The sequence below is a fragment of the Erpetoichthys calabaricus genome, chromosome 10 (genome assembly GCF_900747795.2).
Source record: "Erpetoichthys calabaricus chromosome 10, fErpCal1.3, whole genome shotgun sequence".
In the NCBI taxonomy this organism is placed as follows: Eukaryota; Metazoa; Chordata; class Cladistia; order Polypteriformes; family Polypteridae; genus Erpetoichthys; species Erpetoichthys calabaricus.
In genome coordinates this window covers 10,953,901-10,969,750 of record NC_041403.2, presented here as the reverse complement: position 1 = coordinate 10,969,750, position 15,850 = coordinate 10,953,901, and the positions used below count along the sequence as shown (strand labels likewise).

The window sequence follows — 15,850 nt, the reverse complement described above, 5'->3', positions numbered from 1 at the left end:
TTCTCTTTTGTTCACTCACTTTGCATTTTGTAAATTGATAACAATAAACAATCATTATTTATATTTCTGGAAGCATTCTTTGTTTACAGCATTTTTTCACACCTGCCTAAAACTTTTGCACAGTACTGTAGATACAGTATATATACATACCCGCACATAACCTCAAATTTGTGAGTGTGTGTGCGTTTCCATCAATCCATCCATCCATTTTCTTAATCTACTTACCCAGAGCTTACAGGATTACAGGAGCAACACCAGGACGGGACGCCACCTGGGGCTTTGACAGATGAATGGACTCACATGAGATACAGAAAAAGAGGCTACAGTCTGTAAATCATGAAAAATGTGAATTTTTTAGGCAGAGCATTGCCACGTATTGTATAAATGATGGTATTTTTTTCTTAGGTGCATATATATTATATATATAAAGTGACACTGTACAGTCATATGAAAAAGTTTGGAACTCCCTCTCAGCCTGCATAATAATTGACTCTCCTTTTAACAATAAAGATAACAGTGGTCTGTCTTTCATTTCCTAGGAACATCCGAGTACTGCGGTGTTTTCCAAACAAAGATTTTTAGTGACGCAGTATTTAGTTGTATGAAATGAAATCAAATGTGAAAAACTGGCTGTGCACAAATGTGGGTCCCCTTGTCATTGTGCTGATTTGAATGCCTGTCACTGCTCAATGCTGATTGGTGTGATGAGCTCATTAGGCCTTGAACTTCATAGACAGGTGTGTCCCATCATGAGATATAAAGGTATTTAAGGTGGTCAATTACAAGTTGTGCTTCCTTCCCTTTGACTCTCCTCTGAAGAGTGACAGCATGGGATCCTCAAAGTAACTCTCCAAAGATCTGAAAACAAAGATTGTTGAGTCTCCTGGTTTAGGGGAAGGCTACAAGGCTTCACATCTATTTTGTAATCTATCTACTATATAGTGACTTTCATGTCTGTCTATCTGACTGTATGGTGCCTTTCGCATCAACCTATCCACCATATAGTGCCTTTAATTCATCCATCCATCCATTTTCCTAACCTGCAGAGCAGAGGCACAGAGCAGCTGGAGTCAATCCCCGCAAGCATCGGGTGCCAGGCAGGAACAACACCTGGACAGGGTGCCAGTTCATCACTGAGAGAAGGCAAATACCATCGATGAGGGTCACTTTAGTATTGCTGTGGACGGTGGGAGAAAACCAGAGCACTCAGAGAAAGCCCCAGCAGGGATGAGGAGATCATTCAAATTCCATGCCAGCAGTACCCGGGACTTAACCATCTCCAGTCTACTTAATGGAAGGCAGCAGTGCGTGTGCCAGCATATGAAGCATGTACTGTATATACACTATCTATATATTATACATACACCATCCATCCATCCATTTTCCAATCCGAACACAGGGTCACGGGGGTATGCTGGAGCCAATCCCAGCCATTTAGGGCACAAGGCAGGAACCAATCCTGGGCAGGGTGCCAACCCACCGCAGGACACACACAAACACACCCACACACCAAGCCCAATTTAGAATCGCCAATCCACCTAACCAGCATGTCTTTGGACTGTGGGAGGAAACCCACGCAGACACGGGGAGAACATGCAAACTCCACGCAGGGAGGACCCGGGAAGCGAACCTCAGGTCCCCAGGTCTCCAAACTGCGAGGCAGCAGCGCTACCCACTGCGCCACCATGCCGCCCACATACATACACATATATACTTAATGCACTTATACATTTACATAACATATAGTTGTGTATTTACATATTTACATTTAAGCAGTGTTTTATCTGCCAATATATTTAGTTGTTTCAGTGTGCAAGCCTGTATTTTAAAGATACCGTAAATACCCGCATATAGGATGATACCATGTATAGGACGCAGTGGATTTTTGACCCTAAAAACCATAGAAAAACCTGTGTACCTGTTTATAGGACGCATCCTGATTTTGAGTTACCGGGGTACAAATTAATAATAATAATAATAATAATTTTTTGCATTTATATAGCGCTCTTCTCACTACTCAAAGCGCTCAGCAATTGCAGGTTAAGGGCCTTGCTTAAGGGCCCAACAAAGCAGAGTCTCTATTGGCATTTACGGGATTCGAACCGGCAACCTTCCGATTGCCAGTGCAGATCTCTAGCCTCAGAGCCACCACTCCGCCTGCTGCCGCCAGCGCCAGTGATTGTATCCATGTGTTTGTGTTAGGCTGGAGTATCTCTGAACAACAAAGAGCGACAAACATACCGGTACTAGACGGTGAAAATGACGTATCGGTGACGTGAATATTCAAAATAAAACAATTTCCAAATGTTACAATAAGGCATACAGGTGGATGTATAGTAAAATGAGCTTTCAAACGGCGTGTCGTTCTCCAAAATCGATACAGTATTAGTGACGCTACACCTGAAAAATACTTTAATTTGAAATGGTGTGAAATGCCAGTGCGGGGGCAACTGCTAATCGCGTGCGGACTGAGGCATACCCCGGGAGCTACAATTGCAGCACTGCTAACCGACTGTCGCTTGAAAACAAACCTTGAAATTCAAATTGGATTCAAACCACTCCTCTCTGTCCCCGTCACACAGCCATCGAAGGCAAAGGAGAGGCACCACGACACATGCGCACACGATCATAAAGTCCAGTATCCCATTACGTAGTTTTAAAGAGGTAGCTGTTCATTATTACCCAGTCAACATGGCGAAGACAACACGACAGAGCTATACTGCAAAGTTTAAACTGGAAGTGATCACGTATGCGAAAGAACACGTCTGGGAATCGCTGTGTGCAGCGTGTAAAACAGTTTGTGAGTGTGGCAGGAAGAGGGTTAGATTTGGTGGGCGGGGCTCTGTTGTGTCGTGCATAGTGAATTGTTGGTGGGCGGGGCTCGGTGAATTATATATATAGATTTATAATTTTTGTAATAAAAGTATCCATGTATAAGACACACCTGGGTTTTTAGATAGATAGATAGATAGATAGATAGATAGATAGATAGATAGATAGATAGATAGATAGATAGATAGATAGATAGATAGATAGATACTTTATTAATCCCAATGGGAAATTCACATTCTTCAGCAGCAGCATACTGATACAATAAATAATATTAAATTAAAGAATGATAATAATGCAGGTCAATAAATAAAAATAGAAAAATAAAAGTAGAAAAGTTTTTAGGACTACTTCTTAAGAAAAAAAGTGCGTCCCATATGCGGGTATTTACGGTAAATGTATTGCCATTGGCACTCAATGATTCTGAATGAAAACACTGAATATTGACAAAAAGACATTGCACATGATATGAAACTATCGTACCACCTTCTTCTTGTATTTTGTTATAAAAAACATCAAATCCACTCTTTAACAGTTGGTTGTACTTTAAAAATTGGGGGGGGGGGGGGGGTACTTGAACAAATTAGACAAGTGAATTACCCAGTGATGGTAATGTCAGACCTAACAGGAAACCAATCGGTCCGCGCAAGCCTGTTTAATGGGCGGGGCCACGAAAAGGAAGTGACGTAAAGGGAGCGTAACAGGAAACTGCGTGGAATCGGGAGTTGCACAACCGGACATCTGAGGAATTTAGATGTCCACATCAGGGCGTCTCCCGTGGTCATCATGACTATGACCTGGCGCTGGCGTCATCCTGCTTTAACAGCTGTGGGTGTCTCTGTGCCTTTCACTGTCTACAGTTGGGTCGTTATGATTGGCATGAGGTGTCTGACTTTAAGCTGAAATCTTTTGAGGTTTCTTTTTCTGAAATAATTATAAAGTGCGTTTTACAAATAAAAAAATTGTCCACTCTCATGGTAATAATGATAGAATTATAAATGTTTGCTACTTTCATTTTACTGATATGAACAGTATAGTAGTGAATGATTTTGGATGATTAAAGAATTACCGCTTATTGTATAAATCATGGTATTTTGAAAATGTGAATTTCCCCTTGGGCATTAATAAAGTATCTATCTATCTATCTATCTATCTATCTATCTATCTATCTATCTATCTATCTATTATATAGTGCCTTTCATTAATTATCTATCTATTAATTATATAGTGCCTTTCGTATCTATCTATCTATCTATTATATAGTGCCTTTTGTATCTATCTATCTATCTATTATATAGTGCCTTTCATTAATTATCTATCTATCTATTAATTATATAGTGCCTTTCGTATCTATCTATCTATCTATCTATCTATTATATAGTGCCTTTTGTATCTATCTATCTATCTATCTATCTATTATATAGTGCCTTTCGTATCTATCTATCTATCTATCTATCTATCTATCTATCTATCTATCTATTATATAGTGCCTTTCTTATCTATCTATCTATCTATCTATTATATAGTGCCTTTCGTTAATTATCTATCTATCTATTATATAGTGCCTTTTGTATCTATCTATCTATCTATCTATCTATTATATAGTGCCTTTTGTTAATTATCTATCTATTAATTATATAGTTGCTTTTGTATCTATCTATCTATTATATAGTGCCTTTCATTAATTATCTATCTATTAATTATATAGTGCCTTTCGTATCTATCTATCTATCTATTATATAGTGCCTTTTGTATCTATTATATAGTGCCTTTCGTATCTATCTATCTATCTATCTATCTATTATATAGTGCCTTTCGTTAATTATCTATCAATTATATAGTGCCTTTTGTATCTATCTATCTATTATATAGTGCCTTTTGTTAATTATCTATCTATTAATTATATAGTGCCTTTTGTATCTATTTATCTATTATATAGTGCTTTTCGTTAATTATCTATCTACTATATAGTGCCTTTCATATGTATCTATCTATTATATAGTGCCTTTCGTTAATTATCTATCTATCTACTATATAGCGCCTTTCATATCTATCTATCTATCTATCTATCTATCTATTTTTTTCTTAGGTGCATATATATTATATATATAAAGTGACACTATACAGTATATACACATACACATAAATGAGCACTTCCTACAAGGGCTTTAACGTTAAACTACAGAACTATACTACAATTTAATCATTAGTTGCTCTTACGTGTGTCGTCCGTCACGTGAAGTACACGGCGAAAAGGCGAAAATAAATCAAGGACAACGCGTCAAAAATAATAGAGAGCTGAAACTGACTAGAATAACCGGCACAGCGATATAATAAAACTGTAAAGAAGACACAAGAGAGGTCGGACCCTCCACCTCTTGGCTCCTGTTCAGTAATTTATGAATCAGAAGAGAGTTTAGGAACTCCACCGACTGTGCTTACAGTGTGCAGAATTTAACCGACAACGCTGCTTTTCAAACGCCAAAGATTTCCTGGTTCGAAGTTATCTGCCCCACGGGCTTCACAGTCTCGATAAATTTAACCCCAGTTTTACGAATTGTTTAAACAGAACTGTTGTCAGGTGCAAACGCTATCCGTCCATTTCCTAAACCTGCCTATCCAGAGCAGGGCATCTGAGCCAATCACAGCACGCATCAGGGCGCCAGTCCATCGTACAGACACACAAACACCAGTCCACCTAACCGGCGTGTCTTTGGGCGTTTAAGCATTACTGCCTCGCAGCTTCAAGGACCAAGAGTTTGATTAATGGGTACAGATAGATAGATAGATAGATAGATAGATAGATAGATAGATAGATAGATAGATAGATAGATAGATAGATAGATAGATAGATAGAAAAGGCACTATAGATAGATAGATAGATAGATAGATAGATAGATAGATAGATAGATAGATAGATAGATAGATACGAAAGGCACTATATAATAGATAGATGTCCGACTCCTCATTGGCCGCCATGTTGTCGCATGATTCGTGTCACCGCTCTAGACGAGTTCCTCCGCTGATGCCCTATTGACAGTTTTATTTTAATTCGTTTCTTACTCTAAAACAAACAGCAGCACGTTAACCCAGCGGCGTTGTCTCACGGGGTCTCTAACAGCCGCGTGTTCTGCCGTTCGTGTAACTTCACCCACAGGTTCTCTTGTAGCTGACGCGAGTGACGAGGGTCCATCCTGAGGTGCCCGAGCGGATGGCCCGCTGGATTTTGTATTATTGTTCAGCATGTCACACGAAGGGGGCGGCACGGTGGCGCAGTGGGTAGCGCTGCTGCCTCGCAGTTGGGAGATCTGGGGACCTGAGGTTCGCTTCCCGGGTCCTCCCTGCGTGGAGTTTGCATGTTCTCCCTGTGTCTGCGTGGGTTTCCTCCCACAGTCCAAAGACATGCAGGTTAGGTGGATTGGAGATTCTAAATTGGCCCTAGTGTGTGCTTGGTGTGTGAGTGTGTTTGTGTGTGTCCTGCGGTGGGTTGGCACCCTGCCCAGGATTGGTTCCCTGCCTTGTGCCCTGTGTTGGCTGGGATTGGCTCCAGCAGACCCCCGTGACCCTGTGTTCGGATTCAGCGGGTTGGAAAATGGATGGATGGATGGATGGAAACTCCCATCTCAGAACAGAGCGGAGCTGCCACTGTAAAGAATTCTTCTTCTAAAATGGCACTTTACCGGACGGTGTGATTCCTTTGTGTAACATTTCACTTCGAGAAAACTCTTTACTAATGAAGTTGGTTGTCTAGACTTTAAAATGATCCTAACGTGTAAACAGAAATCTTTAATGTGTGGTAGACGACCAGGATGCTAACAGGTTAATAAACCCCCCGAAGTGAGCCTGTGCGATTGTACGACATGAGATTTAATAAATCTGTTATAATCCATTTATGGCTGCCTATGTACTGTAGAATTAAACAAATCCCGTAAATATAGTTTCACTGCAACAGATAAATATATAATACAGTGAACTGTCAAAAGAGTGATTTTATAAATGTGTTATTTGTTTAATGCAATTCATGTTATTAGTTACAAATCTAAATCAAGTTTTGTTTTTTTGTTTTTTTCTGAAAGCTTTGTGCGGATTTGTTTTAATTAACCATTACAGCACTTTAGGAGTGTGAATGCGAGCCTAGCGACTCTGCTGTGACTTCGGATTGGAGTTAAAACTGAAAATCAGAGCACGGGCGGGTGGAGAGATGGACATTAACAGCTGATTGCACTTTACTTATTAATTAATTAATTGATTTATTTCGACACTCTTTAAAGGTTCTGTGGTTAGTCATAAACCCATTTCTTGACAAAGCACCATTTTATTCTGTAAGGGGTCTTTGGGCTTTGTAACAGTCCCTGTGGACAAAGAAGAAAACTCAAATTATGCTAGCGAGACATTTAACAGATTAAGAAGACCTCATGTTAGCCTGTGTGAGAGTCCTGTTCAATGTTCACGATTTGTTTTATTATCTGTTCATTTCTTTTTAATTATGTATGTATACTATGGAACCTTTCACAGATCTAACTACAATAAAAAAAAGTAACCTTCTTGCGGATGGTTGGATTGGGAACCGCACCCATATGGCATCACCCTGAAGAACCACTTTAGCACTTTTATTTTAGGAGTGTGAATGCCAGCGAGGCGACTCTGATGTGATTTCGGATTGGCAAATGAGACTAAACCGGCACTGGGAACGGAGAGGCGCACAGACCGGGTGTGATGAAGATTAAGAGCTGATTTTATTATTATTATTATTATTATTATTATTATTATTAATAATAATAATATTCGTCCATCTATTTTCCAACCCGTTATATCCTACACTGAAAAAAGTATAACATTGACGTTGTTCATTCAACGTAAATTTTCTCTTTCAAGCAACTTAAGATTAGTCATTTAGTGTTGTAGCTTAAAATATTTGGTTTCAGATCTCAATCAAAGTAAAAAAATGTGTTTGTACCAAAGTAAGTTATGGTGGAGGGAATAAACGTAGAAATCCTATTTCAGTTAACTTAATATTTTAGTTTGTTCGTGTGCCGTGTTTGAGGGGCCAGTTTGTATATTCTTCTGGTAGAAATTTCCAGCGTGCTGACTTTCCAGCTGCCAAAAAAGAAGAACAACTTCAAAAATAGATTTAGTATAAAGCAAGTGAATTGCACCCAATGATTAGCCTCAACTTAAAAATTGTAGGATCATTAAGATAAAAAGAATTAGATTGGTTCAGATTCAATACACCTAACCTGCATGTCTTTGAACTGTGGGAGGAAACCCAAGCAAATACGGAGAGAACATGAAAACTCCACCGAACCCTGGTGTCCTAACTGCGAGGCAGCAGCGCTACCACTGCGCCACCGTGCCGCCCTATTATCCATCCATCCATTTTCCAACCCGCTGAATCCGAACACAGGGTCACGGGGGTGTGCTGGAGCCAATCCCAGCCAACACAGGGCACAAGGCAGGAACCAATCCTGGGCAGGGTGCCAACCCACCGCAGGCCCTATTATTATTATTATTTTTATTTTTTATTATTATTATTATATTTTGGATTCGACGTTTGTAAAATTAACATTTTATTAACGGCACTTGTACTAATTACTGTGGTTAGTCGTAGACCACCGCATGACAAAGCACAATTTTATTCCGTGAGGTTTCCTTGGGCTTTTAAAATGTTCTTAATAAGTGGAGAAAACAGAAATCTTTAATGTACGCATAAGACTATCTAGAAACAGATTAAGAAGTCGTCAACTTAGCACGCAGGTGACTATGCAGCAGAGCCCTGTTAAAATCGGAGACCCATTGGCATTTCACAAATTTGTTATCATCTGTTCTTCTTCTTCTTTCTTTTTAATCGAACCTGCCACAGTTAAACTTTGTGTGGATGATTCTTTTGTGAACCGACAATGGTGCCCCCGTGGCATCACTCTGAAGTACCACTTCGGGTCCAACTCGGGTCGGATTACTCTACGGTAACGCTGGGCTGGCATGGAGCCAAATGAAGAAGAGCGGGTATTCCGTTTATTTTGAGGCACAGGTGGACCCAGATTTTCGTTTCTAAAAAAATCATCAACTCGAAGCAATAATAGTAGCGTATATTAAACATTTATCTTTAGTTTAAGTAAATTAATTTTACGGCAAACCTGTAATGGAGGCGTTTCATCCTCCAGTGTAACAGCGCTGCCTCTGGTTGGTAACGCCCGGTAGTAAAGTCCGCTAGAAGTCCGATGCGTTACAGACTGACAAGATAAAAACTTAACGGGTCGAACTTTCCCAACGCCGGTTTTGTCCGGAACGGGTAGTCGAGTGGTCGTGACTATACGTGTGGCCTCCAGTCCAGGGTTTGTTCTCGTCTCACACCCATTACTGGCCGCACAGGCTCAGTCTATGACTACCATGAATACATAACGGGCTGAGCGGCTCCCTTCTTCGTCCAGGAGCGGGTGAAGCTAGTTTTTGGGGGCTTTGATGAATGCAGACCTTTAATGTCTTGGCTAACAGGATACTGAGAGATATTGAAATGCTGAACTGAGTTGGTGTTTTTGTATGCTGCTGCAAGAATCCTTTAAAAGTTCCCCTTGGAAATTCACGAATCTGTTATCATCTACTTGTGTTTATTGTTACGGATCTAAATTAAAAAAATTCTGTTTGTAATCTTCATCTGGGAACCGAAAAAAAAAAAACCGGTCCCCCAATAGAACACGACCAGTTTGTCACCATTATGGACATCTCGCAGCGCCCGATCGGCAAGTTCAGATTTGATTTTTTTTTTCTCTCTCTCTCTCTTTCTGATTGGCGCGATTTAAAAACAAGTCGCGAAGAAACACGAAGTCACCTCAAGTCGTTCAACCCGCAACTTACACTTCAAGTGCAAAAGTCCACAAACCGCAAGTGCAGGTTAGCAGGTTCAGCTGAGACTGCAGACAGAAAAGACGCGCGTCTGGTGGAAAGTTTGAAGCGACTTTCGGATTGAAAAGTGCACAGCGTATATCACGAAAAGAAGAAAGTGGCGAAAGGCGGTGATCATTGTGAAACTCTGCCCGCTAAACCGAATAACAGATCGACCAACATGATGGATGGATTCTTTGCCAAGTCGTGCATTGCCGCGATCGAGCAGTCAGCGCTCTTTTCTTAGTATAGGTGCCGTTTTGATTCTGTTAATGTATAGCGCCATACTCAATGGGCGGGCACGAGCATCTGACTATATGACATTAATCACGCAAAGGGTTGTCACTTTCATTTAACTCAAGTACTAACAATACTATTAATAATAAAGTGTATTTATATAGCGCCTTTCCCATGCTCAGACTGACAAAACTGATTAAAACTATCTGGTGATTAAATGACGATTCACTGACTGCGATCAAACGTATTTCAACGCGGTAAACAATTTAATGCACACTCACGTTAAGGCAGCGATGACATCTCGTACGATAGCCGGAATATTATTGTAAATTTAAAGAAAATAGCAATCGGCGTTAACCTCTGAGGGCACACAATGAAAATATTTTTGTCTTAACGTCTACAAATTAAACCGACGTGACCTAAAAGTGCACAAGCGATCAGCCCGACAAGCCGCCCCAGCACCGGCCACTGCATAACGGGGAGGCCAGGTGCAGGTCGTGGGGCTGACCCGCCGCCGGACCGAAGAAACGGACAGGTAGAAGACTCACCGAGCGCGGCGGCTCGCAGTGCCCGGAGCCGCTGACTGATGCAGCGCTCTGCAGTGCGGCGCCTAACAGCAAGCAACTCCAGCTGAACACAAGCATCTCGGCTTCGCGGTGGAGGGGAATCCGTCGGGGCCGCTCGCTCCTTCCTGCCGCTTGTCTCCAACGCAGATGTCCGAGGTGCGCGGCTGCGCTCCTTTTTAGGTCGTCTGATCAGATTTGTAGAATTTAGCCCAAGTCTCCGCCATACTTCTACAGAACCCGGCTCCGATCACCCAGTCTGACTGGATCTGAAGTGGTGCGTTAATGTCAAGAGGAGGTGGTGGTTGTGGAAAAAAAAAAAAACTTTTTTTTTTACTTCTTCTTTTTCTTCTCTTTTATAAGAAACAAGAAAAACGAATTCCGTGAGGAGGGGGTGACTAGGATGTTTGAGATGGGATTTGCTGGTTGCTGTTTGAACAGGCAGACAGAGGCGGGTACAGATCTCTTGACTGTCAGAATCCCAAACTTCTCCCAAACTCGGCTCGAAATCCCCCCCCCCAAACCCAGGAAATACGAACGCAGTACGAATTGTCCCCGCTAGAGGGCGCCGCCGGCTTCTATCACTAGCAAATGAGCGGCCGAGGATCATAAATTAAAGATATGCAGGGTGTCGAAGGAGTAGCAGGCAGGGATTAGCACCAGAAAACGTTACCCTTCAAATCAAGGATTCATTTTATAAAGCGAATCAGTAGGATCGCTTCTTCAAAGTGTTAGATTAGGGCAGTGGTTCTCAATCTGTGGGGCGGGAAGTAACAAAAAGGGGGACGCGAAGATGTGGAAAAAAGAAAACAAGAATCGAAAATATGAAAAATACTATCTATTGAAACCAAAACAAATGAACTTAAACTAGATTCTGATACTGGAAAAATAAATATAGAGTTAGAGAAATGTCGGTAAAAGTTAAGTAGGTATAATAAAATATGCATCTATGATATATCATTAATTAAAAAAGAACAAATTGGTGTTAGTGGACTCCTTTCAAACAACGTTAGGGGGGCCGCGATTAAAACTGTTATGAAAACTCGGGTCGCAAATACTTTAAGGTTGAGAAACGCTGGATTAGGGCATCTTAAAAATGAGGGTGCGGGTTAGCCGTTTAAACTAAGCATTGCTGTTATATAGCGAATGGCCGTGTTAAACTGTGAAGCTGCGTTAAGACAGTGGGCGCCCGTGAAGGTGCCGCCGGTTAATCGGGTGTCTCACAAGTACCGTGTAACGAAGTGTTGTTTCTGTAGACAATATTTGTTACAGGTGTTCTAACGAAACATCCTACCCATCGAAATGATCTACTCACTGATACTACGCATGCGCAGACCAAAATTACGCAACTTTTCTACCTAGTGTTGAAGTTTGAGGTAAGTGTTAATGTATTTCAGTAATATGTATGCTTTTCTTAGCCTTACTACATTAATGCATTTATTACAGTTTACTGCATAGGTATTTACTGTCAACATTTTATACGTTGTATATTTTGCATGTGTGACTTTTAATCTTGTACAACCCATTGTATCCATGCACGAGTAATGACCGTCTTGTGAAATCTTTGCCCCTTTCGGGCATTAAATGATGCATACAGAATAAATTGAGAAATGTTAACATTTCCATAAATAAACTACGGTAGGACAGTTGTGGCGAGCGCCCTCTTCTACGCGGTGGCGTGCTGGGGAGGCAGCAATAAGAAGAAAGACGCCTCACGCCTGGACAAACTGGTGAGGAAGGCAGGCTCTGTTGTTGGCACGGAGCTGGACAGTTTAACATCTGTGTCAGAGCGAAGGGCGCTCAGCAGGCTCCTATCAATTATGGAGAATCCACTGCATCCACTTAATAGTATCATCTCCAGACAGAGGAGCAGCTTCAGTGACAGACTGCTGTCACCGTCCTGCTCCACAGACAGATTGAGGAGATCGTTCCTCACCCACACTATGCGACTCTCCAATTCCACCCGGGGGTCGGGGTAAACGTTAACATTTAACATTATACAAAGTTATTGTTTGTTTTTACCTGCATTATTATCATTCTTTAATTTAATATTATTTATTGTATCAGTATGCTGCTGCTGGAGAATGTGAATTTCCCATTAGGATTAATAAAGTATCTATCTATCTATCTATCTATCTATCTATCTATCTATCTATCTATCTATCTATCTATCTATCTATCTAGTATATAGTACCTTTCACATCTATCTATCTATCTATCTATCTATCTATCTATCTATCTATCTATCTATCTAGTATATAGTACCTTTCACATCTATCTATCTATCTATCTATCTATCTATCTATCTATCTATCTATCTATCTATCTATCTATCTATCTATCTATCTATCTATCTATTATATAGCACCCTTCAGATCTATCTATCTATCTATCTATCTATCTATCTATCTATCTATCTATCTATCTATCTATCTATTATATAGCACCCTTCAGATCTATCTATCTATCTATCTATCTATCTACTTCGACAAAATAGGAGAAATCGTCAGAACACCGGCTGCGGTGGGTTGGCATCTTGCCCTGGATTGGTTCCTGCCTTGTGCCCTGTGTTGGCTGGGTTTGGCTCCAGCAGACCCCCGTGACCCTGTGTTCGGATTCAGCGGGTTGGTAAATGGATATTTGTTCCAATGGTGCTAAGGTGTCCCCCAATCCGGGTGGTTCGTCGTGTGGTGGGCGCGTGCTACCAACAATAACAACAACAACAACATTTATTTATATAGCACATTTTCATACAAAAAGTAGCTCAAAGTGCTTTACATAATGAAGAAAAGAAGAATAAAAGACAAATAAGAAATTAAAATAAGACAACATTAGTTAACATAGAAAGGAGTAAGGTCCAATGGCCAGGGTGGACAGAAAAAACAAAAAAAAACTCCAGAAGGCTGGAGAAAAAAATAAAATCTGTAGGGGTTCCAGGCAACGAGACCGCCCAGTCCCCTTTGGGCTTTCTACCTAAACCAACCTCTGAAAAAAAATCTGTGTATTTTTTTTAACAATGGGTTAATATTATTGGCAAACACAGGGACGGATCTAATATCAGGGCAAACTGGGTGTGTGCCCATGGGCAGGGGCGGACTGGCCATTAGGGCATTTGGGCAATGCCCGGTGAGCCGCGGACTCTGGTCTGGTCATGGGCCGGCCGTTTCATGAAATAAATTTGATGTACGGGTTACTGTTTGACATTAAAATTAATTTTCTAAAATACTAAACGTTATTTGTCCCATAGTCCTATATCATATACCGTATTACGTCATCAAGTTGTTTCAGTTGTCAGAACACAACATTGCAGCGAAAAATTTGGTCAAAACTGCCTTTTGCCGATTTCCGCTACATTTCGGTTAGCGTATACATTATTACAATTTATTTTATCTCATATCTAATATTTAAATTATTCGGTACTAATAATTAGTTTAGATTATGTATTATGCATTCTATTGTTCTCTGGTCGTCAGCGTGAGTGATAACTAGTGTTTTTCAGCTGAGATTATTAGTATGATGACATAAAGTTATAAAGCACAGGATAGGAATTTTTCATATTAAGACGGAACATTTACAGTTTATCGTTAAGTTAATGGAACATTTCAGTCAGGTGAGGTTTTCATCATAACCTCGAATATAATATAGGCTCCTAGCAAGTAGCGAGCCGCGTCACAAATATTAAGAAAATTACAATCAATAATGGGCCGAGGGGGTCGACCTCGTCACCTCACTCGCTGAAGGATGCCCGGGCCGGTTTTGAGACCCCCCCATGGGGGTCCTTGACGACAACGGGTCTTTAACACCAAGCTGGCTTACCCAACCGGCGTGATGAAACGACCGATTCTCATAGCCGAAATGACCAAGGGGACCACCCCCTACCCCGGGGTCACGAAACAATCGAGTCTCCGGGCGCCAACCGTGTGAAATACCGCTCAGCCTTAAACTAGCGGGCGTCCGCGCGCCGTAGCGCTGTGATCAACCCTCTGGTATGGGGGCTAAATCACTCAGGGGCCTTTGGGGGGTCTTTATCCGGGTTTGGGCAGGCAGTGTGTTATAGTCGTTAAGGTTCTGGACCTCAGACCCTGAGGTTGAGGGTTCAAAAGCCACAAGTGACACTGCTTGACCCTGAGCAAGTCGATTCACCTGCCTGGCAACAACCGGGAAAACAAAAGAAATGCTGCCAATTGTATCTCAAATGTCGTACAGTCGCCTTGGATAAAGGAATCCGTTAAATAATAAGATGCAAATCCAGAATAAAGTGGAAATGTCGACTTTAAATCACGGAAATAAACCCCCGGGCTTTCTTTTATTCCCTGTGACCCTAATATACTTTGGCACTTCTTCAAAGCGTAGAATGGAGTTTGCGGACTTGAAAAGCAAAGTTACACTCAGAGTGCACCCCAAAATTATAGAATACACTTTAATAAAATAATTATTTGTTAAATTATGATAATCACGTCCTGCGGTGGGTTGGCACCCTGCCCGGGATTGGTTCCTGCCTTGAGCCCTGTGTTGGCTGGGATTGGCTCCAGCAGACCCCCGTGACCCTGTGTTCGGATTCAGAGGGTTGGACAATGGATGGATGATAATCACGTCAAATTAATCACGGACAATTCGTTTAAGTAGTTTTAAAATGAAATATTCTTTTTAAATTGATGTAGTTTGTGTTCAGAAATCATAACATTGTTCAAGTAAATTAAATTAATGTCTTTGTGTAGAATTAAAGTAACGGAATCCCTTTCAATAAACTTAAATTCCGTATTGTAGAAACCAACTAGCAACTCTAACAAAGGAAGCCACTCGTTCTAGGATGAAGGTAAAAAAATAAATAAATAAATAAAAAGTAAATATAGCTTTTCAGCTGTTTGTTCAATTGTAGCAAACAGCGCACATGGAAACGCGACACTATCATTTTTTTGTGAAACTGGAATTGCTTAACTACTCCCACCGTTAGTTGCCGAAAGGGGGCGCCCTCTTTTCTTTCCGGTTTTGCGGCCCTGAAACGCTCCGTCACCGTGCTTTGCTTCACAAATTGAAACAGTCCCGGTGTAACGGCCTCGGAACACGCTGCACACACGCGACTACATCTGCCGTGAAACACGTCGCGTCACGTCACGCCACAGGAGGCCACGACCCGACCGCTCCTTTTTCAGTCGCCCCAACCTGCGACTTCCAGCTGCACTCTTTGCATCTGGAGTCCGCCCCCTTCTGGCAGTGTGGCTGTGATTGGTCCGTTTCTGCCTCATTTGTCATATTCAGTAGTACTCTGACGTAGGAGGTGCGCCGTTACTCGCGGGGCAGACCGCTTGCTCCGTAACTCTTGATTTTTTTTTCCCGTCGAG

At 41.3% G+C, this 15,850-nt stretch overlaps 1 protein-coding gene across 2 annotated transcripts in view; it reads right to left on the bottom strand.

Moving 5' to 3' along the window:
• Positions 1-11,193, bottom strand: part of trabd2b (TraB domain containing 2B) — a 384,138-nt gene extending 372,945 nt beyond the window's left edge. For both annotated transcript variants that reach the window (XM_051932730.1, XM_051932731.1), the window contains exon 1: positions 10,494-11,193. In XM_051932730.1, coding sequence (XP_051788690.1) covers positions 10,494-10,589 — 96 coding nt within the window. In that variant the 5' untranslated portion in view covers positions 10,590-11,193. The remainder of the gene's footprint in view (positions 1-10,493) is intronic.
• Between the last annotated feature and the right edge of the window lie 4,657 nt (positions 11,194-15,850).